Source organism: Leopardus geoffroyi, chromosome C1, assembly GCF_018350155.1.
Source record: "Leopardus geoffroyi isolate Oge1 chromosome C1, O.geoffroyi_Oge1_pat1.0, whole genome shotgun sequence".
NCBI lineage: Eukaryota > Metazoa > Chordata > Mammalia > Carnivora > Felidae > Leopardus > Leopardus geoffroyi.
The window spans coordinates 162928890-162954380 of record NC_059328.1 but is presented as its reverse complement, the minus strand read 5'-3'; the positions used below and the strand labels follow the sequence as shown (position 1 = coordinate 162954380).

General features: G+C 41.4%; 1 protein-coding gene across 1 annotated transcript in view; it reads left to right on the top strand.

The window, feature by feature from the left end:
• Window positions 1-17168, top strand: part of CIR1 (corepressor interacting with RBPJ, CIR1) — a 44478-nt gene extending 27310 nt beyond the window's left edge. The window contains exons 8-10 of the mRNA XM_045480243.1: window positions 13493-13599; window positions 14705-14790; window positions 16129-17168. Of these exons, the coding sequence (XP_045336199.1) occupies window positions 13493-13599; window positions 14705-14790; window positions 16129-16867 (932 nt within the window). The 3' untranslated portion in view covers window positions 16868-17168. The remainder of the gene's footprint in view (window positions 1-13492; window positions 13600-14704; window positions 14791-16128) is intronic.
• Window positions 17169-25491: the final 8323 nt, after the last annotated feature.

Genomic DNA, 25491 nt, shown 5'->3' with positions numbered 1-25491 from the left:
GTCTGAAATTAACATGGATACTCCAGCTTTATTTTATTAGTGCTACTATGGTGTGTGTGTGTGTGTGTGTGTGTGTGTGTGTGTGTATACACACTATGTATATATAGCATGTATATATAGTGTATATATATACATGTGTATAGTGTGTGTGTATATGTATATATATATATATATATTTCTCCATCAGTTTAGTCTGTGTCTTTATTTGTTTAAAGATTTCTTTATTTATTGATTGATTTTTGGATTTTTTAAAAAAATTTTAATTTACATCCAAGTTAGTTAGCATATAGTGCGACAGTGATTTCAGGGATAGATTCCTTAATGCCCCTTACCCATTTAGCCCATCCCCCCTCCTATAACCCCTCCAATAACCCTGTGTTTGTTCTTCATATTTACATGTCTTTTATGTTTTGTCCACCTCCCTGTTTTTATATTATTTTTGCTTCCCTTCCCTTGTGTTCATCTGTTCTGTGTCTTAAAGTCCTCATGTGAGTAAAGTTGTATGATACTTGTCTTTCTCTGACTAATTTCACTTAGCATAATACCCTCTAGTTCCATTCACATAGTTGTTATTTATTTATTCTTTAATGTTTATTTATTTTTGAGAGAGAGACAGCGTGAGCAGGGCAGGGGAGGAGAGAAAGGGAGACACAGAATCTGAAGCAGGCTCCAGGCTCAGAACCTGATGGGGGCTCGAACTCACAAATGGTGAGATCATGACCTGAGCTGAAGTCGGATGCTTAACCGACTGAGCCACCCAGGTGCCCTGTAAAGATTTTTAAAAATTTTTTTAAGTAATCTCTACATCCAACGTGGGGCTCAAAGTCACAAGCCCAAGATCAAGAGTCTCATGCTCCACTGACTGAGCCAGCCAAGTGCCCCTGTGTCTTGATATTTAAAGTGGATGTGCTGTGGCTCAGGTCAGTAGAGCATGCAACTCTTGATCTTGGGGTCATGAGTTCACACCCCACATTGGGCATAGAAATTACTTTAATAAATTAGAAAAAAAACTGTGGGTTAGTTTTAGACAACCTATCATTGAGTCATATATATGTAATAATATGTCTATTATTGATGTAATTATATTTATAATTGTTATCTATTTGTTGCCCTTGTTCTTTATTTTTTTGCCTTCTGCTTTTTCTGCTTTTAGTCGAGCATTTTATGTGATTCCATTTTCTCTCAGCATATCAATTGTACTTTTTTTTTTCTTTTATTTTAGTGGTTGCTCTAGAACTTGCAATGTGCATTTACAACTAATTTAAGTCCACTTTCAAATACCACTGTACCACTTCACAAGTAGTACCAGTACTTTGCAACAGAATAAACCAGCCAGACCAGGCATGACCAGGCACGGTCATTTATATAATGCTCCTGTTATATAACACAATTCCTTTTCTCTGTCCCTGTTAACATTGCTGCCATACATTTACTCATAAACTATAATCATCTAGTATATCCTTGCTATTATCATTTCATACAAGATGTTATCTGTTAGGGGCGCCTGGATGGCTCAGTCAGATAAGTGTCTGACTGTTGATTTCAGCCAGGTCATGATGTTATGGTTTGTGGAATTGAGTCCCACGTCGGGCTCTGTGCTGAAAGCACAGAGGAGCCTGCTTGGGATTCTCTCTCCTCCCCTACTCTGCTCCTCCCCCACTCATGCACATGCACTCTCTCTCTCTCACTCTCTCAAATAACTATAAAAAAAGACACTTTCTCTTAAATTTTTAAAAATATTTAATTATTTTTGAGAGAGAGAGAGAGAGACAGAGTGCAAGTGGGAGACACAGAATCTGAGGAAGGCTCCAGGCACAGAGCCTGATGTGGGGCTTGAACTCATGAACCATGAGATCATGACCTGAGCCAAAGTAGAACGTGTAACCGACTGAGCCACCCAGGCGCCACTCTTATTCTTAAGATAATATTTTATCTTCCATTTATTCCTTTTCAAGTGCTCTTTCATTATGTAGATCCAAATTTCTGATCGTTGTCATTTTCCTTCTCTCTGAAGAACTTCTTTTAATTTTTCTTACAAGGCAGGTCTGCTGGTGACAAATTCCTCAATTTTTGTTTGTCTAAGAAAGTCTTTATTTCTCCTTCACTTTTGAAGGACAGTTGCTCTGGATACAGAATTTAGTGTTGGTAGGATTATCTTTCAACACTTTCAATAGTTCACTCCACTCTCCTGTTGCTCCCATGGTTTTTTAAGAGAAGTATGATGTAGTTTTATCTTTGTTCCTAACTAGGTAAGAGTTTTTTGCCCTCTGACATCTTTCAAGTTTTTCTCTTTGTCTTTGATTTTCTGCAGTTTGAGTATGATATGCCTAAGTGTAGGTTTTTTGGTATTTATCATGCTTGGTGATCTCTGAGCTTCCTGAATGTGTGGTTTGTTGTCTGTCATTAGTCTTGGGAGCTCTCATCCATTATTACTTCAAATATTTCTTCTGTTCTTTTCTCTCCTCCCTTCTCCTTCTGGTATTCCTGTTGTGCATATATTGCACCTTTTGTAATTGTCCCACAGTTTTTTTTTGTTTTTGTTTTTAATGTTTATTAATTTTTGAAAGAGAGAGAGAGAGAGTGAACAGGGGAGGAGCAGAGAGATAGGGAGACAGAATCAGAAGCAGGCTCCAGGCTCTGAGCTGTCAGCATAGAGCCTGACGTGGGGCTCGAACTCACAAGCCACGAGATCATGACCTGAGCTGAAGTCAGACGCTTAACCGACTGAGCCACCCAGGCACCGCCACCCCCCCACACAGTTTTTTAATATTCTGGTTTTATTTTTTTCATTTTCTTTGCCTTTGCTTTCTGTTTGGGAAGTTCCTATTGACATATCTTAAAGCTCACTGATGTCCATGTCGAGTCTGCTGATGAGCTCATCAAAGGCATTCTTCATTTCTGTTAGTGTTTTTTTTATTTCTAGCATTTCCTTTAATTGAGTCCAGTGTGAAGCTTGAACTCATGAGCCCGAGATCAAGACTACTCCAACTTGGAGCGCCTGGGTAGCTCAGTCGGTTGAGAGTCCGACTTCGGCTCAGGTCATGATCTCACACTCCATGAGTTCGGGACCCGCATCGGGCTGTGTACTCAGAGCCTGGAGCCTGCTTCAAATTCTGGGTCTCCCTCTCTCTCTGCCCCTCCCCCACTCATGCTCTCTCTCTCTCTCTCTCTCTGTCAAAAATATTAAAAAAAAAATTTTTTTTAATAATAAAAAAAAGACTACTCCAACCAACTGAGCCAGTCAGGTGCCCCTAAGCCTCATTCTTTTAGTTAGCATGTGTGCCCCTGAGCTGTAACCTTCACAGGTGCTTCTCAGCTTTTTTTCTCCACTTCCCCCCCCCCCCCCCCCCCCCGCCTTTTTCCCCATGTAGGTTAGGTTTTGGTAAAATAGTTTCCCTTGAGGGTAAGCATATGTTCAGGACAACAAATGCTGTGGACATATTTCAGACTGGTTATTTTTCCCTTCTTATTGATGGAAGGTAAATACAAGGAGATTGTTCTTTGATAGTTCTTTGATAGTGAGAAGTGTAGCGGCTTCAGGAAGTAAAACTCATGAAAGTGTGGGGGCCCTATGAAGGTTGGGCCCCCAGGAGTTTTTAGTTCTCAAGCTAGTCCTTGCGTAGTCTCCAACAACAGTATATTACCCTTTTAAGGATTCCTAGTAGTTCCTGACTCCATTGGTGGTTTCTGGTCCTGTTAAACTGTGATTGTCTGTACCGCTTGTCTCTCCTGTCTTGGGGATAATGTCCTACCCTGTGGTCTCAATTCTTTAATACTGCTAAGAAGATTGGTTGATTTTCAGTTTTGTCAGCTTTTTGTTGTTGTAAGGATGGGAGGACTTTCAAGCTTTTTATATATTGGATGAAAATCCAAAAGGTGTAAAAGCAACATAAAAGTGAATAAATGTTGAGTCCACATTTGTTAACATTAGTTTCATATTGTGCGAATTACTTAGTACAATTTTGGTGTTTCAGGCTTAAGTTGCTATATATTTAAAGTTACTTTGCCATTTTTTAACTTAGATACAATTTTTTAAATGTTTACAATGGACTCCATAAATATGCAAATTTCACATTTTTAATAAAAGTCCATTTCAAATTCAAAATTCAAATTCAAATAGTTTTGACACAGACAGAATTTCTGTTTTCTTTGTAACACGTAAGTCTGAGAACCAGCCACACCACAAATGGCTAACATGACGTTAACGTTTCCTGTGTCTCTATCCACTCTTGTGTATGCCATAGCCTTTCGTGTGTAACAATATGAAAATGAAGAAATAGCTTAAATTGGGGCGCCTGGGTGGCTCAGTGGGTTAAGCGTCCGACTTCGGCCCAGGTCATGATCTCACGGTTCATGAGTTCGAGCCCCGCATCAGGCTCTGTGCTGACAGCTTGGAGCCTGCTTCCGATTCTATGTCTCCCCCTCTCTCTCTGCACCTCCCCAGCTCGTGCTCGCACTCTGTCTCTGTCAAAAATAAATAAACTTAAAAAAAAAATTTTTTTTTTTAAAGAAATAGTTTAGGGGCGCCTGGGTGGCGCAGTCGGTTAAGCGTCCGACTTCAGCCAGGTCACAATCTCGCGGTCGGTGAGTTCGAGCCCCGCGTCGGGCTCTGGGCTGATGGCTCAGAGCCTGGAGCCTGTTTCCGATTCTGTGTCTCCCTCTCTCTCTGCCCCTCCCCCGTTCATGCTCTGTCTCTCTCTGTCCCAAAAATAAATAAACGTTGAAAAAAAAAATTTTTTTTAAAGAAATAGTTTAAATTGAGGAAAGCATCATTTTACACTTATTGCAAAGGTTTGCCTATGAACACTCTTCCTTACCTAACTTGATTTAATTTCCTTGAAGAATGTCACACTCAGCGGTCACTCTGATGGAAGTTTCCTGCAACACAGCTTCCACATGCTACTTCTCCATCTTTTAATCAGCCTGCTATGTTGACAACATTTTGTTGCTTGAGGACATGTATGGGAAATGTAACAAAATAATGGTCTGATCACAAGCTTCGCTAGAAAGACATCTAGTAGCATGCTAGGGGGACTTCCCATAGAAAGAAAGATGATAAACTCAGTTGCCCATCTGGCAAATCTCCCTGAATCTATTATGGAATTCCCTTAACAACTCCTTGGAAGAAGTTGAATCCTACCAGCACAGCTACTAGGCTAGACCTACATCTGATGGCACAATTTTTGTTTAATTTTCCAGCATAATTCTGGAGAAAAAGTATTTTCTGCAGAAAAAGTATTTGTATTACAGGATTCTCATTAAAGCTAACCTCCTGGGGACGCTTGGCTGGCTCAGTCAGTAGAACATGCCACTCTTGATCTCAGGTTCATGACTTCGAGCCCCATGTTGGGTGTGGAGCCTATTTAAAAAAAAGAAAAAAAAAAGCTAAACTCCTAAAATAGGCAGATATTAAAACTAATAAATAAAGGATTGACCTCAAAATAAAGAAGTGATGCATCATCTCTTTCCTTTGTCTAGTTGATCAGTCAGGGACTAGGTTTTTTGTGTTTGTTTGTTTTTAATGCAGGTGGAAGCTAAGTAGCTGAAAAGAAGTGTTGACCTTTTAAAGAGCTATAATTCAGTAAAACTTGTCAAGTTATGGTGCTCCAAATGTCAAAGTGGTACTCTTGATTAATACTTTAAATTTTGGCTATTTTAAGTGGTTACCAATGGTTACATCATTTCTAACTATTTATAAGCACTATTATAATTCAGTGCTTAAATTTGTTGTTACAGTGGCTAGGCCTTGAAATTCCACTGTCATTAGCAAATTAAATGTAATTCTGTTCTGTCAGTAAATTACTCTGCTCTGTGTTAAAGTCATGTGTGGGGTAGTGGGGGCTACACTTCTCCATAATCTCCAAGGGGTATTATGATTCTCAGATCACAGTCATAACTCCCTTTTACATGATTCTTCCTATTAACATCGTTCCATCTACTCAAAGTCTGCCAGCTTCAAGTAAAGGAAATGAATTAGTGATTACCTGGAAAAGGAAAATGAATGAAATATAGTCCACTTAGTAAATATTAATTCTACGCAAATCAAACTTAATGAAGTTAACAGCCTTCATTGTGTTACGCTCACTTACAATGCCCCACTTTTTACCTTTTCCTAAATCGTATGAGAGTTTGAAAATCAAATTCAGCTTCTTATTCTTTCCTGGAAAATACAAGCTTTTCTGAATTAGGGACTGTATCTTCTTTATCTTTGTGTCCCTAATGCCTTGCACCGTGTACATGCTTAGTAAATAATACTTTAGAAATAATAGTTTAGTGAGTGACTGAATGAAAAGGTTTTGCTAACTATATAAACATCACTGTTTATCATCTTCTCTGAATATATCTTATAACATAGGTTTACAATTTATATTTTTCCTGTTCTTTGATATGAACTGATTTTCCAAAAAAGATTAGAAGCTTGAAAGCAAAAACTAAGTTCTCCATTCTCTAGAATGCTAACAGAATAAAATAATAAGCTCTCAGTAATACATACTGATTTTTAAATCACTTTCTAAGTTATATACTAGGGAGGAATAAGCTGAAATTCCTTATGCCAGGTTCCCTCCATAGTTAGGAGATGTAATACAGAAATGTGGTGAGCGTCTAGCATAGTCGTTGAGTAATTATTGTTGACTGATTTAAAATATCATGTGTAACTATTTTATAAAGTAAAATGTACTGGTCAGGCTGCCTGGGTGGCTTAATGGGTTGAGCCTCCAACTCTTGACTTCGGCTCAGGTCATGAACTTGCAGTTGGTGTGTTCAGACCCCACGTCGGGCTGTGTGTTGACAGTGCAGAGCCTGCTTGGGATTCTCTCTCTCTTCCTCTCTCTTTGCCCTTCCCCCACTCTTGCTCTCTCTCTCTCTCTCTCTCAAAATAAATAAAGTTAAAAAAAAAAAAAAGTACAATATACTGGTCGTATAGAGTTTGACAAATACGTACACCCCTGTAACCGATGTCTCTGACAAGCAAGATTCAGAGCTTGAATATTACCATAACCTAGAACATACCCTTCTGTCCCCTACTGGTCAGCCTCCTCCACCCACAACCGCTGTTCTATTTTCTAATCTCGCACGTTAGTTTTGCCTGTTCATGAACTTCGTATAAATAGAATCATACGGTATGTATTTTTTGTGTCTGACTTCTTTGACTCAGCATAATGTTTCTGAGGTTCATAGATGAATAATGTTTAAGAGCTGTCATAGTCTCTCAGGAGCAATCATGTTCTTTGTTTTTTGTTGTTGTTTTTGAGAGAAAGGGAGAGAGTGGGGGAGGGGCAGGGGAGAGAGAGGAAGGAGAGGGAGGGAGAGAGATAGAGACACAGAGAGAAAATCTTAAGCAGACTCCACACTCAGTGTGGAGCCTGATGAGGGGCTCCATCCCACATCCCTGGGATCGTGACCTGAGCTGAAATCAAGAGTCGGGTACTCAACCAACTGAGCCACCCAGGCACCCCCAGGAGAGCATTCATATTCTTAACTAAAACGTAGTGCTAACTTCTACTGCCTCATGTTCATCACAACAGAAATGACTTTTCTCAGTCCCCTATGGACTGTGAATTCACTTTATCACCGCAAGTATCATCACTAAAATATTTGCATATAAATTAAGTTGAAGATAGAAGTTTGAAGATACAATCAAATGTAAGTCATATATTTGTAACTCTATTGATTCTGTAAGGGAAAGTTTTTTATTTTTAATAGTGTTCTTTACTAGCATACAATAAGGGCAGTTTTATCTTTCCTTGTTTTTATGTATTTTCCAGACACATAGATTAAAATGAAATGCTTCATTTTTCCTTTACATTGTATGTTTTAATAGAGATCAAATTAGCTGTATTCAGTATGAACTTGAGATAAGGGCAATAAGAAACACTTTTGTTTCCAGCCTCCACTAAGCTGCACTGGCAGTGTTTCAGGAAAATTCCCAGTATGGAGCAGTTTTATTACAATTCGGTACAATTGGTTCTTGCATAACCTTTGGAAAATCATACGTAAAACATTCTCATCTATATAAATAAAAATCACCCACACACTTTATTAATAGCTTTGTTCACTTTTTCCCTGGGACTTGTGCTGCATGTTCCCACTGTGCCCCCTTTTTGAGTCTTTTTTAAAGATAACTTTCTATACGCTTTCTTAAAGGCAAAAAGGTTAGGTAATATTAGGAATCATATGTATACGATTCTTGATAATTCCCACTAGACACAGATCTCCCCGTCGTGTTCTATAACCAGTGTCTCTGTGTGGCCTTTTTACCCTTAGTAACAGGGAGTGGCTTTTTTACTAGATTCAGTCGATTTAATTTCAAGGAAGAAAGACGGAAAAAAAAGGGTGTACTCCCATGGAAATAAGAATCATAACATATTTAATTTGTGATCATATTTGGGAGTTTATTTTAAAACGCACATTTTTCAGGTTCTGCCCCCTCCACTATTACTACGTAGTGACAGCAAAACATTCTAGGTTGAAGTCTCAGCCTTTTGTCCTCAGTCTAGTTCACTGGCCAGAAATGTGTGTGTTTTCAAGTGTCATTTTTCTCAAGTCCAAACATAAGAAGACTTGCTATGTAATCCTCCTAAGTATATGGTATAACATGCCAGAATAACTTAATAATAAGCCTGTAGATCTAACTACCAACTTACAGGAAATACAAAGACTAGAAGAACATATTAAATGACACCACCATCCAGAATGTGGGATACTCTGCAGGACAAATAACCCAGGTTCTTCAGCAAACGAATAGCGGGTGGGGGTAGTGAAATTTTTTTAGATGAAAACAGACTTAAGGTATGTGTCACTTATACCTCAGTTTCTAAAGAGGGAAAAGAGGGGCTCCTGGCTGGCTCAGTTGGTAGAGCATGTAACTTTCAGTCTCAGAGTTGTGAGTTCAAGTCCCACATTGGGCATGGAGCCTATCTAAAACTAATTACTTAAAATAAAAAGAGAGAGAGGGCCTCTCAGGTGGCTCAGTTGGTTAAGCATCCGACTCTTGATTTTGTCTCCGTTCATGATCTCACGGTTCGTGAGTTGGAGCCCCACATCGGGCTCTGCGCTGACAGTGTGGAGCCTGCTTGGGATTTTTTCTTTCTCTTTCTGCCCCTCCCCCCACTCGCACTTTCTCTCTTAAAATAAATAAATAAATAATCCTTAAAAAAGATAGCGAGATTTAAGAGACATATGAACTAGATGCAGTGTGAGGACCTTGTTTGGATCCTAATCTGGACAAACCAACTGTGAAAAGATACTGTTGGGACAATCTGAATGGTGACTGGATATCCGATGATATTTTAAAACTGTCAGCATGGACAGGTGTAAAAGGTGTTAGGGTTTTATTTTTAAGAAATACTCCTTGTTTGTTAGTGATTAAATACCAAAGTGATATCTGAGATTTCATCTCTATCAAAATCTGGATCTGTCAAATACTCTGTCAATAACTCTATCAAAAAAGAAACACAGGAAGTTGGAGGTCATAAAGAATGGCAAAATATCATTGTTGAAGCTAAGGAGTACATTAGGTTCATTACATTATACTCTCTAGGTTTGAAATTTTTTACCGTATAAGGTTAAATACAAATCCACAATGAAAAGGGAAAAATTGATCACTTAAAAAAATTTTTTTACGTTTATTTATTGTGAGAGAGGATTTGAGCAAGTGCAGGGGAGGGGCAGAGATAGCGGAAAAGAGAGAATCCCAAGCAGGCCCTGCACTGTGAGCACAAAGCCCAACGTGGCTCAATCTCATAAACCGTGAGTGCTCACCACTTTAATAGCAAACAAAACTATATTCATTTTAGGAATAGCAGACACTTGCAGCAAACAGTACATCCCATAAGTTATTGTGTTAAATTTTGGGGGAGAAGGAAAAGGCATTTCTCATGCAGCCTTCCCTAACCTGCAGGTCAGTGCCCTCCCTTCTCCCGCTGAATACCATGAAATTGTAGAGGGTAATGTTTCATTTCAAAAGGAATGAGGAACTTGGAAAGGAAGATACATCTGTTCTTGGGAAGAGCAGATTGACCTCGTGCTAGCAGTGAGACACAAGTGTGTCTGCCTTCGGCATTCAGCTTCCTGCTGAGCTGTTTGTGGGCGTCAGCTGGGACTGCTGTCTAACGGTGAAGTTGGTGATGGGGCCTTTCTCATAGCCAGGACTTTTTAGTGTCCTCCAATAAAACATGCATTTCACTACACAACATTTCTTACCTCCCGTTACTTTTGCTGAGTTCTATAAAAATGAATGCTCTTAATGAATAGATTAGCCCCTGTCCAAACATAATTTTGTACAACCTAATTTGCCTTCTGGGATTTTTTTTTCCCCCTGAGACACTGACCCCACAGTATTTTTCTAGTAGAAAATAGTCTAGGTCTAATCAGGACATGAAACTGAATACTGTAGTCACAATCCGTATTCTGATGCTTACCTGTATCACAGCAGAGAAAGTTTGCAAAATGTAAAACAGTTTTCGTCAGTGGACCTGCTTTTCAAAGTTGGAACATTGGTTTTCATGCTCTGGAGACTTGACCCAGCCTGAGTGAAGTGATCTAGAAAGGAGTCCTCACAAATCTACATTTTAAAACAAATGTCCTCTTCCTGAATTCTCTAGAGTTATTCAACCATAGCAAATTTAAGAGCAAACCAAACATTCCTGGGCCCCGATTCCAGTTGTAGTTTAAACTGTTAAGGCACAGACACCAGAGAGCAAGGTGGTAAAAAAGGAGGACTTGGGTGGTGCTGCCCTTTCTGTAGCCTTGGGTGTCTGCGCCAAACCTCCACCAGTGCTGTTGGGACGGAGCGCCCGAGGTTCGCAACGTCCGTGGTCCCGAGAAGCCACTACGAGGAGGGCCCACGGACCAATTTGCCATTTTCAGTGGAAAACAAGTGGCAGTTACTAATTATGATGACCCTGTACTTTGGATCTGGATTTGCTGCACCTTTTTTTGTAGTAGGACACCAACTGCTTACAAAATAAGGACGTTTTAATTAATCCATTACACAGATGTGAAAAGGAGTATTTTAAGAGATGCAGTCTCTTTGACAAATGGATCAAATTCTTGAATTCAGCATAATATGTTTGTAAATAACCTTATGGTGTGAATCTTTAACGCCTCTTCTCTGAAACATGGAATGTAAAAAATAATAATCATTAGGCACTATACATGAGAATAGTCATTTTGCATTGGAATATATTGTAAAATCTTTTTTCAACATATCTATATAATCTAGGATATCAACTAAACATTGAGTTCTCAGAGAGCTGGAGTCATTTCTATCAATTTAACTCTTCATAGCCACTGTCACAATAATGGGAAAGTATAAAGATACCTTGCTAAATATACCTTAATTGAACCTGCCTTGTCACATCTTCTAACCCGGAACTTTTGACGATAGAAAAAGGTTTAAGTATAAGAATATATGAATAAGACTGGATTTTGAAAAATACTCTAAAAGCGTTTTTTAAATCATGAAGACTATATAATAAAATAATCATAAACATTTTTATAGCTACTGGCAAAAATAATAATTGTTACTATTTATTGAATACTGTTTGTCAGGTGGTTCCCTAAGTATTTACAGTCTTTAGTGTGGAAGTGTATGCCAAGCATATGTACTACCCAGAGTTCACTTGAGGATTTGGAAAAATATAGACGCTACAAGAGTAATGTTTGTCTCACAATCTGTCAGACAGGCTAAAGAGAGATCATTTTCTTGGAGTAGTTGGAAGTACTGTAATGAAAATATAAAAAGCGTGTTTTTTAAAACTTCCTGAGAGCACCCGTGTTTTGATGAAATTAGTAACCTCTCATCATAATGGCCAAACCCTTCGGCCCCTTACTGAAGTAGCTTTTATCCTAATCCTTAGCATGTTTGCTTTCTGAATTCATTTGACATCTTAAAAAATTGTTATCAAGGAAATGGAGCTTTGACGCTTCAGAAAACATATTTTCTACTTTATAAAATTGTGTTCTACTTTCAGTTCTTGGTAATGTGAATAGAATGGTGTAAAGCCTGTAGAGCCCAGTAACAAATAGTAACCCACCTAACTTTACCACAGATGCTTATTGACAAGTGAGCGGATTTGAATTTTATTGTTTTTTGTCTTCCATGCTAACGTATAGGTGAACGTGCAAATAACTGGTAAAAGACCAACAAAGCAGTGAAAAGAAAAATAGGTGAAATATTTAATCAATGAACTAGAGAATCCATTTCTGAAGTTTCTCTGTCCTCCACCCTCCCTTATGAATTGCTTGTTAGCAGGAACTGTCTTTATTCTTCCTTATATTCTGGATAGATCACCCAGTTAGTTCATTTAAGAAAGTATAAAGGATTCTGGGGCGCCTGGGTGGATCAGTTGAGCGTCAACTCTTGATTTCAGCTCAGGTCATGATCCCAGTGTTGTGAGACTGAACCTCACGTTGAGCTCTGTGCTGAGTGTGGAACCTGCTTGGGATTCTCTCTCTCCCTCTGCCCTTCTGCCCCATTCACGTGCACGCTCTCTCTCTCAAAAAAAAAAAAAAAAAAAAAAAAGGAAAAAGAAAAGAAAAAAGTAAATTGATGATTTAGGCCAGAAACTTTAAATAGCTTCTATGAAAAGTTGTTATTTGCTACTGCAGGGAAAACAAAATGAAACTGAAATATACAAAAGAATGAGGAAAGGGTCTCTCCTTCCATATGGTAAATCTAATAATGTTTGAGGGAAGGACACCAATGTTTTCTTAAAAAAATTACTTTTTAATTGTATCTGTCTTTAGTCCATACCTATTTTTAGTATATAAACAAAAAGGAGTTTGCTTTTCAAATTGGGATTTTGCAAAAGTAGAAACAGCAGCTTGTGAAAAATGTAACATATAGACATCTATCGCCAGCCTAAAATTGCTTGTCACCAACCCCAAACTTATAACTAGAAATTTCAAACTCTGAGCATATATATCTATATATGGAAGATTAATTAGTGCTTTGTAGTTATCTGTAGCATGTGTGTATATGTACGTGTGTGCATGTGTGTGTGTGGTGATAATTAGCAAACCATATGGCAGTGTATTCAGTATTGATATTTGATAAATGAGGATGAGGAATTTTGAATTAGAAACTAGAATAATAAATTGCTCTTGTACCTTTAAAAGTATCTTTTTTAAATTGAATTCTTACTGAGAGAATAAGTATTAAAGTTTAATTGCAGTTTTTTGCCATTTTCCTTTGATTTTGTACTAAAAACTGCCAAGCAGGTAACATCTAAATGTATCTTTTCAGTGTGACAAAGTTACATAAGAAGAGAATCCCCTAGCACATAAAGAAAAATGCAATTATTTTCTATTCTGAATCTCCAGACTGCTGTTTTAGAAAATCATATCTGATTATTTGCTCAGCAGAAGATTATTGAGTTGATTTAGCTGTGATTTTACTTAACAAAGCTTCAACTGCATTCCTACTGTGGAGTCCAAAAAAGGTAGAGAGATATAAATGATACATTCAAACTGCGATTTTTGTGAACAGGGCCATCGATGCACCCCTCGGAGCTAATAGCGGAGATGAGAAACAGTGGGTTTGCACTGAAACGAAATGTACTGGGGAGAAACTTGACCGCAAATGATCCATCACAGGTAATGATCTTTTTATCGGTAAGCTGAAAATGTCTATAAATCTAAATGTGATTGCTTGTGAATTGCTACTTATTGTTTTCCAATATGCATATATCCATAGGAAAGCAAGATAGAGCAAAGAAGATGCCTAAAATGTACTTGGATTTTGATTCTTTATTATTTTAACCTAAATGAGAAATTGTTTTTAAACCTATATTTTTAATAAATGAAACTGCTCCTCTAGGTTTATGTGGTTAAAGTCTCTAACTGAACTGGTGATAAGGTTATTTTTTACTTCCTGCTAACTTACATTAAATAGAACCAATAGGAAGAAATGTATAGAAGCAAACTCCTAAAATTATAGAAAATATTTTAAACTTAATTTATTGAACTGTACATAGATCCAGAAAATGGTTGCGTTTGAAGGGTTGTGGATATTTTAATGCAAAGTATTTTATTTAAGGAGGAAAGTGGAGCCCAGAGAAGTTAAGTGATTGCCCTTGTGGCTCATGTGGCTGTCTAGAGATAAAACTGACACTAAAACCCACACTCCCATTGGCATAATCTTGTGGTACTCTGAAAAGCGGCAGATTACTTTGCAAACACTGCTAGGGACTGTTCATAGAACCTGTATCATCCTATATTTGTTCTGTTTGGTATATTGGTGTGTATTTGATAATCATATATTTGATAATGTACTGTTGAATTTATAAATGCTAACATTATGGATGTTTTGACCTTCCTATAAAGTTCATGATCGTCTTGGTTTTAACATTCCATTAAATTAAAAATAAAATAGTTTCAACTCTTATGTGTTTAAATTCAAACTCAAGAGATAGAGAGCAGAAACCATGTTATAAACGTTTTATTTGTGTTTCTCTATCTTCCGCTTTCTGATAAAGTTTGTTAATGCTGACCAAGCAGTTATCTTAACCTCTTGATGTATTATGATCCTCCTTGACAGGAGATTATAAGAAAATTTTTAATCCCCCCCTCCACTTCTCAATCCAGAATGTCATACTCATCTCTAGTACGGGTTTGACAGAATTTCTTTATGCTTTCTTTCCCGTCTGATAACTAATTTGTCTTGCAGTCTAGCAATTTAATGATGTCTCTGTTGACTCAGGAATATGTTGCAAGTGAGGGTGAAGAAGATCCGGAAGTCGAATTTTTAAAATCACTAACAACCAAACAAAAACAGAAACTTCTCAGGTAATTAAACAGTGTATATTTAATGATTCAACTATTTTTTTCTTATATTTCGTCCTATGCATCCTATCTACTGATTTATTCCTCAGCTATAGTAATATAATTTTGTCTTTCTTTCAGTAACATGAAAATGAGCGTAAGATTATATACTCAGAATATACCACAAAATCATTGTACTTTCCAGAACATTTAGTTTGGAAGTAGATTTATTTGTAGGTTTTACTTTTTGTACTAGATTTGTATATATCTTTGCATACAGTTCTTACAAAATATTATGGGTCATGTATTACTATTTTTGTGATTTTTTATGAGGAATGCTGAAAAATGTTTAAATATGAATCTTAAACAGACTACCTCTGGATTAAAGAATCCAAGAAATGTCTGCTGAGTCCAATAGAGGGAGCTCATGATGTTTCAGTTTGTGGAGTTTTGAGAATGGCTGGACAGAACCCAGTGAAGACATTTTTATTTTAGAGTAACTCAAGCACCAGAACAAGTTACTCTTCTGAGAATGTGAAGTACTCTTCAGAAATTCAGAATGCCTTAATAGAATTGTCCTAAATAGTTGTTGAAAACCAGTATGTGATTATTTTATATAAGAAGAAAGGAATCCAAAAAATGTAAAGTGTATTCTTTTTTAGAATTCCTGGAAAATATGCCCTTCAATTTTGATAACGCAATGTTGATTAATTATTTCCATACTTTAATATAGTACAACATTGGGGCGCCTGGGTGGATCAATCGGTTAAGTGTCTGACTTCGGCTAAAGTCATAATCTTGTGGTTTGTGGGTTCGAGCCCGGCATCAGGCTCTGTGCTGACAGCTTGGAGCCTGGAGCCTGCTTCAGATTCTGTGTCTCCTTCTGTCTCTCTGCCCCTCCCCTGCTCACAGTCTCTCTCCCTCTCCAAAATAAACATTAAAAAAACCCTTTTTTTTTTTAAATTGTACAACATATAATTAATTTTTCATCTGATTATAGCTATATATTTAAATTTACATTAGCATGTAGCTAATGTTTTATAAAGCTTTCTTGAGGTCAGGATGTCCATTTATTTAGAGTGCTATATAATTTCAAAATCTGAATCAGTAAGAATTTTTTTTAATAGTCATTGCTATTGAGGAAAGAATAGTGAGATAATTGGCTTAATGCATTTAATTTTATGTGTGACTTGAATAATTTAAAAGGAAGAAAATTATTTGTCATTTAATAAAGTATACATTTATATTTGAGTCCCACTTTAAATAGTACCTAGGAAAATATATTGTCTATTTAAAATTTTATATTTGTCATCAAGAGAACTATTTTTACATAGTACGTTTTTACGATTTTCCCAATAATAGGAAATTGGATCGACTTGAGAAGAAAAAAAAGAAAAAGAAAAAAGACAGAAAAAAGAAAAAGCTTCAGAAGAGCAGAAGTAAACACAGAAAACATAAAAATAAATCCCCCTCCTCCTCCTCTTCCTCCTCCTCCTCCTCCTCCTCCTCCAGTGAGACTTCAGAAAGCAGCAGTGAGAGTGACAGCAAAGAAAGAAAAATACAAAAGAAGAAAAGAAAGAAAAATAAGTGTTCGGGGAATAGCAACAGTGATTCTGAAGAGAAGCACAAGTCTAAGAAGAGAAAACTTTATGAAGAACTTTCTAGCAGTCACCATAACAAGGACAAAGCCAAGGAAAAGCCTAGGTTTTTAAAACAAGAGAGTTCTAGAGAGAATAGCAAATGGAGCCATGCTGATTCCGACAGAAAGTCCCGAAGCCATAACCAGAGCCCAGAGAAGAGAAGATCTGCAAGAAACGAGAGGAGCAGCAGGAGTCAGAGCAGGGACGAGAGGGGTAGGAGAAGCCGGAGCAGAAGTCACGGTAGTTACCAGCAAAGAGAAATAAGAAAACGGCCACAGCGAAGTCCCAGTGAAGAGCAGGATGGAAGAAATGGCCCCAGAAGCCACGGCACAGATGTCTACAGAGGAGGAAAACCGCACAGGGAGAACCCAGGAGATAAGCGTGCCGGAGTGACTCAAAGAGAACGAAGCAGAAGTAGAGAGAATAAAGAGAGACTGTATGTGACAATTACCTGGGAATAAAAATATCTCTGCTCACTTATTAAATACCTGTGGCAAGGGCTAAATTACATACTATTGTCTTTCTAATAAAAAAGCTTTGTTTTAATTTTCCATCCCTGAAAACTGGCATATCAAGTACAAAAACTACATGAGTCCTATAGGAGTGAATTTTGCAAATATTTGCAAGTAATCTCTTTTGGGGCTGTAAAAATATTTTCTGTGGAGAAATGTCTCTTGTGCCCTCTACTAGATAAAAACCCCTATAACTCTGTGGCATTTTCTTTTTTCTGAATCATCATTAAAAGAATGGCAATACACTGAATGGGTACAATTTAATTTTCGTTACTTTTTTTCTTTCTGTTCAAATTTTTACTCTTAAGATTTGAATTTACTTGAAGCAAAGCATAATCATTGTTGAAATTCTCTAGTATGAATTCAGTAGTGGACGTGATCACTATTTCCTTGAGACATTTAAACTCCCTTCAGGTGTTCTGTTCTACCGATTTACGCTTGGATGACACCCTAGTTTTCTCTGTTGCCAGAACAGATTACCTCACACTTCAAACAACATAGATGCATTGTACAGTTCTGGAGATCAGAAGTCTGAACTGTGTCTCCCTGGGCTAAAATCAAGGTGTCGGCAGGATTGATTCCTTCTGTAGGCTCTAGAAGAAAATCCGTTCGCTTGCTTATCTCCAGTTTCTGGAGCACAGCTGCATTCCTTGGCCCCTGGCCCCTCCTTCCATCTTCGGAGCTGACAAGGGTGAAGTGAAGTCCTCACATGTCATCCCTTTGCCACGTACATCCCTCTCCCACCTTTGAGGACCCTGGTGATTAGATTGGGCCCACGAGAGAAACTCCCTACTTTAAACTGATTAGCAACCTTCATCCTGTCTGCAACCTTAATTCCCCTTTGCCACATAACCTAACATGTTCATAGTTCCAGGGATGGGAACATGTACATCTTTAAGGGACCATTCTTCTGCCTACCACTTATGGCCTTTCTACGACTGGCATACAGCTAACTATTAAAGACTTCACTTCTAAAGGCTACAGCATTTATGTAATGTCATTAATGGACTATTGTAAACTATTAAGTAGTTTACATGAGTATAGGTATTAATAGTTTTTCATGAGTATAGGTATATAAGGCATATTTAAATGTAGCTGCATATTTTCCCTTGTGTTTCAAAGGATATGGTAAACTATAGAAAACATTACTTGGTACAAATTGCAAGTAACCTGCAATTCCAAAAAACCTGTACTACAGCATCGCGGACAAGGTATTTCTGTTACCAAGGTTCCGCATTTGAAAAGACATGGGTCATTTAATACAATGCAAGGGTTGGTTGGTTTGCGTGGTTCTGAGGGTTGACGGTCATGATTTCATAAATTCCATAAGTCTGTTTGAAAGGAGTTAAAAACCACTGCATTTAGTCTGATATATAAGCCTTTGTCATGCATATATACATACACAGGTGTCCTTTGGTTTAGAAGAAACTAAAGGCATAAAGCAACCCTTTGATTATTTAGATTTTTAAGAGAATTGGAGGTAAGGGCAGAACTTGAATTCCTTTTACACTATTCTTTAATAACTTAGCACACCTCAAAGATCCCTTTCCTTCATTAAAAAAAAAAAAGCATGCATTTGAAATTGATAAAGACTGCTAATTTACACCTTGAGTTCATCAGTGTTGCACTGATTATTTTCTATCTTATGCCTTTTTAGACTTTATAATTTTTATAATGTCAAAACCTATGCAACACTTAACTGTCTCAAAGGGTTTCTGAACCAATACAGTGTTTATGAAGAGAAATGTTGAAATGCATCCTGTAATTAAAAGTGAATTAAAGAAATACATTTGTCATTTCTTCCACTTCTTTCATTTGACTTTCACAAGAGCGTGATCCACTTTTAACTTCATAAGTGGCCATGAAAAAAAAAAAGTGGCCACGAGAAATTTTTTTTTCATCTCTGGTTTAATTATCCTTCATTGTTAAGACTGAGAAACTATCACGTGCTACCAATAGCCCCAGTACTCTTACCCATCTAATGGTACAAAAAATTCCTGTGTGATTATGGAGGATGTTGGTTTGCTACTTGGCTTTCAGCTTTGGTCACCCAAGGGTGCTAGACAGCCCACAAGGGGCTAGCATTCCAACTTTGCAAAAGGCAGAAACCGAAGGAAGGGATTTTCACGTACAATCCTAACATGGTAGCTTTAAAGAGGCTCCCTTGCTCTGCGTACTCATAATGATAAGGGTTTAAGGAATTGAAAGTGATTTTTTAAACTAAAAAATGTTACTACATCTAATTCTACTTTTGCTTTTGAAATACAAGGTAGAAAACAGATAAACACCATAATAAAAAGGCCATCTAGTTGTAGGTGTGGAGACTCCCCTCAGTACTGAGAGCCAAGGAAGAGTCCTCCCCATTTAAGAAATCTATGATCCAAGAACCCAAACAAGCCCTCCACAGTGACATATTTTAGAAAACCACAAGAAAAGTGTGGTTATGTTGGTCATTCTCAGCCTTCCTAGAGAAGTTCTTGTAAAGCAATCTGGGTATGCCCAGTGACATTTGTCCATGGGCCTCAGAATGCACTTGAGGATCACGGGAGCAAACTCTGGGGCACCCTCACCTCCCCCCGCCCCTTTCCCTAGCCTAACATTTAACATAATTTAACACGATAGCAAATTAATTCCTGTAGGAGGTGCTGTCGATTTACAAATGGCCAGGAAAGCTCGGGTTACTAGGTTAGGACGCATTTGTTTATCCGGATGTCTGTGTGGTGAGTTGGCCCTAATTTCACTTAATAAATGTGCCAAAATGGGCAGAGGTTGCTGCAGCGTGGTGGCAGGTCTGCTTACCTTGCAGTGTGGAGTAGAAATCTTGTTTTGAGTCCTACGGTTTTAAGCTGAAGAAAGCTTTTTATCGGTAAGGCTTGGAGAGACCTCTCTTGCTGTTCTTCCACGAGACTGCTTGCTGATAGGGAAGCAGATCAGGCCATGCTGCTGGGAGCCCGCGTTCCCCGGCTTTAATTACCGAACATTTCATCTGCTTTACATCGAAGCTCAAAGATTTCAGAATCCACCTGAGCCATTTCACTCCCCTCCTTACCTAATGACCACGGGGCCAAATGGCTGGCTGAAGTCGCTGGGGGACGCAGCTCAGTAAGGCCGCCTCCCCTCCCCGCCCTCCCCCGGCCTGTGCTTAAGATCAGGGAGAAAGCTACATTCTAGCAGCAGCAGCTGAAGGATCTTCAGCAAGCTTTTTTTAGAAAACCTTGGTAGTTGCCACTCCTTAAAGGCACGCAGGCCTTGGGAGCGGGGTTTTTTTTTTGGGGGGGGGGGGGGGGGAGGTTGGTTTTGATCAAAAAGAAATGCTCTTTAAAAGTTGTGAGAGACAAATAAGACCGAGGGAACTCTAAGGTCAGGGAGTGCGAAGGATGGCAACTGAGAGTTCTCCTGCCGTGGCTCCTAAAACCCGGCTCCTGCTGACAGAAAAGGAAGCTGAGAATGACTCTTCATCATCTCCCGCCTTTCTCCTCCCTTCACGCCACACTTAGCATCCCTCCGAACGTAACAGTAAGAATGACAGCGAGGTGCGGGATGAAAGTCAGGAGCTGCTTATAATGAGAAGGAACCCTCACTCCGGCCCAAACTGCCAATGAGCCGCCTTCCCCCCCCCCACTCGTAGACTCGGAAACCCCCCAGTCCCGTCGGCTCCAAGGCCTCCCCGAGCGGGTGGAGAAGGGGAGGTCCAGGGCCTCGGGTGTTGACCAGTGCAGACTTCGCCCTAAAGCCAAAGGAAGCCGGAAGGGGGACGGAGTGAGTCCTGGGCTGGGGTTGCCCTGCCCATCCCAGAGGCGACCACCCCAGCGTACTGTGCTTGGTGATTTCCTTCTAGACATGCATCTGGCAACCTTCTGATCGCATCTCAAGCCCAACTGTAAGGCGCAGATTTAGGGGGCACGTGTCTCCTTCCTGGAAGATGGGCCTCCCGCGTCAAGAGGCCGCTGGACTCCTCACCCACTAAGTATAACGGGAAGGGGTCCGGGTTAGCTCGCAGCACCGGTCCCCGCCCCCCGCCCCCGCCTGTGGCCCTAACCTGCCCAGAAGAAATTCCCGGGCCACTCTGCCAGGCTGCCGGCCGAGGGAGCTGTGCCCTGGGGACCGGCCGCTGGGACCGCCGCGCGCCCTCGCCCGCCAGTTCCCGCCTAACCTCGCTCGGCCTCCGGCGCATGTCTCCTTCGAAGATCGGAGGGTGAACTCGCCTTCCGTGGTTGGGAAAGCGAGTGCCTTTCTCTCGTCGCTCGGCTCCACAGGTGAAGAGGGCGCTTTAGGACCCCGACGCTAATCTCTCGCTCCTGGGGCAAAATGGAAATATCACCTCCAGCCGGCAGCCTGCAAGCAGAAAACAGACTGGGGCAAGACACCCTATCACTTTGCATTTCTTTTATATATGAGCCACCCAGAAACGGTTAGGTGTTTGCAAAACATTGCAAAAATCCCCTATATGAATTTCCAAAGGAAGAGAGTGCAGGGATCTTAGAAAATCTAAAAACTGAGGTGCTTTTCTTTCCTGGGTCACAGAGAACAGGCCCTGGAGGAATGTGTCCCCACGGACCTTCTGAAACCTTCCCCTTAACAGGAGTTGCAAACACACTGTATATATTTATATCAATAACATATAGGGTAGGCATGTCTGTATGTATTTACCTCATACATATTTCTATAAACTCCAGCGTCTAGAAAGGGTGGGGGTAAATAACACTGAACGGTTAAAATTATGGAGAAGGGATAATAACTGATTACTAATTTGAAAGTAAATAAACAGGTGACTTTTTCAGATCAAATTCCTCCTTGGATCGTTACAATAAATATCTCTGAAGGAAGCTCTCTATTTATGTTGTCATTGATTAATTCTTCACTACCTCATTTGATTTCGATTTAGAACGATTTGATTCTAATTTAATTAGCATGTAATTTGGATGTACATAATTACTGTAATTATGACATTCAGGTAAGGCAGCTTTAGGCTGAAAGGCAATTTCAAATTTTCTAGCAACCTACTTTGTACTGGGAAATGGACAAGGACTTTGCGCCCTGCTATCCAAGTAGTAATTAGCACATCTTTGAAATAGGCAGTGCGGCGGGGTTTGTATTAAAACAGCAAATACAAACCCAGCCGAGTTACTCGCTGCAAAGGTGGCTGCGAGTCTCCGGAAACGCGTTGCGTTTCCCCGGCTGGAGATCGGGGAGCCCGGCGCCCCAGTGCCTCGGCCGACTCTCGCTGTTGCGGGCGACGGCGCTTTTGCCGCCCTGGGCGCGGAATTTGGAGGTGTAGCTTTTAAGATTAAAATACAATAAAGGCTCAGGGGAAGGGGTGGGCAAGAAAGGAGGGGAAGAAGCCACCGCGCGACGTCTGAAGATGAGGGGTGGGGTAGTGGACTGGGAAGAGGAGGGAAAGGGGCGGCGGGGGGAGGGCGATGCACAGACTGGAGAGAAAATTGGTCAACGCCCCCAACTGTTATCCGATTTTAGATTTGGGTTTCAAAGGGGAAAGGTGGGGACAAAAGGGGTCAGTTTCCGCCGGCAGGGAGTGCAGACCCTTCGGGAGGGGTTGGGGCGAGGGGTTTCGGGGCTTCTGGCTGCTTTCGGGGGCCCTGCGCCCCTCCTCCAGGCCCCGGGCTGCTCAGCAGCCCCCAGCACCGGACTCGGAAGGGACAGTCGCCTGGAGGGCGGCGGCAAGACTAAAGGATGCTTCGGCCATCCCCAGTCTGGCTGGTGAAAGCTACGGAGTCCTTTGCGTTCCTCCCCTTCAGAGGGGAATCTGGGGACCTGGGACGGTCTGGGAGCCTGCTTTAATCAGCTTGGTTCCGATCGGTCCTGGATAGTCCCCGTGGGCCTCGCCGACCGGGCCGTTGAGCCAAGGGCTCGGGGGACTGAGCCCACGGCTGCGTGCCCATCCCGGGGTCCACGTCGCCGCCGACAGCGCCCAGCGTGCTCAGCTCCGAGTTGTTGGAAGAACCTGAAGTTGCCTTGAAAGGCATGTTAAATGCGGCAAGTGTAAGACTTGGGCCAAGCGGGGCGTTATTTTGTTTGTTTTGTTTGGGTATTTCGTTAGCACGTTCCAGAAACGACCGCCTTCCTGGAAGCAGCAATACCGGCCATTGCTAAGTAGTGCCCCTCAAAAGCGAGGCTCGTTCCCCCTCCCCTGGTACACAAAAACTCGCTTTTCTTTGCTTGCTTCACTGGGTTGCTGCTGCTCGCGTCAAACGCCGGTCTCCCGGCGCTAATAGCGACAAGCCAGGCGGGCAGCGCGGCCTTCCCGGCCCGGAGCTCTAGATGGCGCCAGCGAGCCGCACTCGCCAAGCTCCTCTTAAGGGAATCAAGAGCGACTGTCAAACATAAAAGCAAATCAGAGTTTTCAGTTTTTTTTAATGTGTTAAGAATGTTATTCCTTAAGAAAATTTGTAGCTAAATTATTCTCACTTAAAATAAACACTTAGTATACCAATTACACAAATGGGCGGGATTTATGTGAGATTTACTTCATCTGCATTTTTGTAGTGGGAGAGAGCCTTGGTGAATACAGATAATAGATGCAAATAAGATTAGAGTTAAAATAAATAAAGTTTCCATCTGAATAAAAAGAAATTCAATTTTACGCGACTTATAACGATTTGACGAAATGTCCAGACACGCCGTTCAGGTGCACAATAATCTCGCCAAAATAATGATGTGTCTCCTGGACGAAAGAAAATCTGTCTTTTCTTCTCTTTTTCTTTTTCCTCATCAGGTAGGCTCCAGTTCAGTCTACGGGGGCCCAAACAGACCCAGGAAAGGTAACCGCGGGGGGAGGGTGGGCTTGGGGGCTGGGTGGGCGCAGGGCTGGGGAAAACTTGTTCTCCGCTCCTCCACTGCGCAGGAAGCTACAGAACAGGAAACGCTGGGAGAAACCGGCTGAAACGAAATCGCATTTCCCCTCACCCGGGCCACGCGGGACTCAGAGACCCCGGCCGCGGCCCCAACAGCCCGGCCGCGGTCCCCGCCCGGGTCTGCGCCCGGACCCCTCCCTCGGCCTCGCGCTCCTCCCGGGCCCCGGGCCGGAGCATCCCATGCCGCCCGCCGGAACCCCGAGGTAGCCTTGAGGAGTCGCTGCCCCCTCTCAAGGGGAGACCGAGTTCGTCTCCCCGCTCGTGGGCTCTCCCCTCCCACGCACGCCCTCTCCAATTTGCTCGGCCTCAGCAGGTTGCCACCCGCTCAGGTCCGGGCTTCCCCGCGCCCCCAGGGGCCCCTGGGGCTGAGGGTGCGGAGGCTGGGAGGCCTGGGGTCTGTTTTCGCCTGTCGGTTTGGGCCAGGGAGCAGAGGCCCCGTTTCCTTCGGGTGCGGGTTCCGCGAGCTCTGGTCTCCCGGCTGGACGCTCGGGCCGGGCCACCGCCCGCCGTTCCCGGAGCCGCGGTGATGGACGTCCGCTGACCCTCGGGGCAGAGGCAGCGCGCAGAGGCCTTGATCACTGGGCTGCGGAGGGAGCCGCGCGGGGAGCGGGACCTGCACGGCCAGGCCCTTTGATCTGCCTTTATTATCCACGAGAAACAAAGCTGCCTGGGACAGACGCCCGGGCGCCCTCTTCCTCAGGAAAGCCCACCACACTCTCACCTCCGTGCCGCCGGCCCGCAGTCCCCAAACGCGCCCGGCACCCTCTCTCGGCCTTCTGCGCCGCGGCCCAAAGCCCCCGGAGCAAACGCACCCCTGCCAGCTTCTCCAGATGACCGGGCCTGACCCAGAAGGCGCGCGGGGGGCTGGGCTGCGAGGTCCCGGTTATGAGCTGTTTGAGCGGGGAGAGAACACGGTCAGAGAGGAAAACTCGAGGAAGAAGAGCGGGGTACCAAGGCTGCGGGGACCGCAAGAACGAGGATAGGGAAGAAACCACGGAACCCCACGCTGCAAAATGCCCCTCTGGGGACCTTAGCTCTATGTTTTATCGCCACTTTGCTACTTGGCTTTTCAGAGCAGAGTTTGCGAGAAAACAATTTGTTGGTTGTTAATAACAATAATTTATTTTTTCTTCCCCCAAATCAAACCTCCATTCAAGTTCTCAAGATGGACAGTAATAATAATTTTTAAAAAAATTCCACTGGTGCTGACTTTGTTTCCTATTGTGTGGGGGAGCCTTTTCGAAATATTTTTATTCTGTAAATATGTACTTTATTTTCTAAATTAACATTTTCGAATTGCGAAATTATCTCATTTACCAATTTTCTTTTTCGTCTCTCCCTCTCTTCTCCCTCTCTTTTAAACTGGGGCTGTTAAGTTGGTGGTCAGGAGACAAAGAGAGTGAAAATAATTTTCATTTCAATAATTGCCTTCTGGTCAATTTAACTGTGCCTTATTTTGAAAGAGACTGTCTAAATGAGATTCCTGTCCCAAATGTGTTCCCAGGCCTGATCCCAGCCTTTAATTATTCCTGAGTTTTTTTTCTTCAGAATAAGACGCCGCACTGAGTAATCACAAAGAAGTCAGAGAGCATCCTTGAACCTTTTCAGAAGCAGCGCCACTGATATTCAAATAACCTGCGAGGGCCATTTGACGGCGCGGGGACCTAGGCATTTCCAATTCACTATTTGCATAGATCAGCC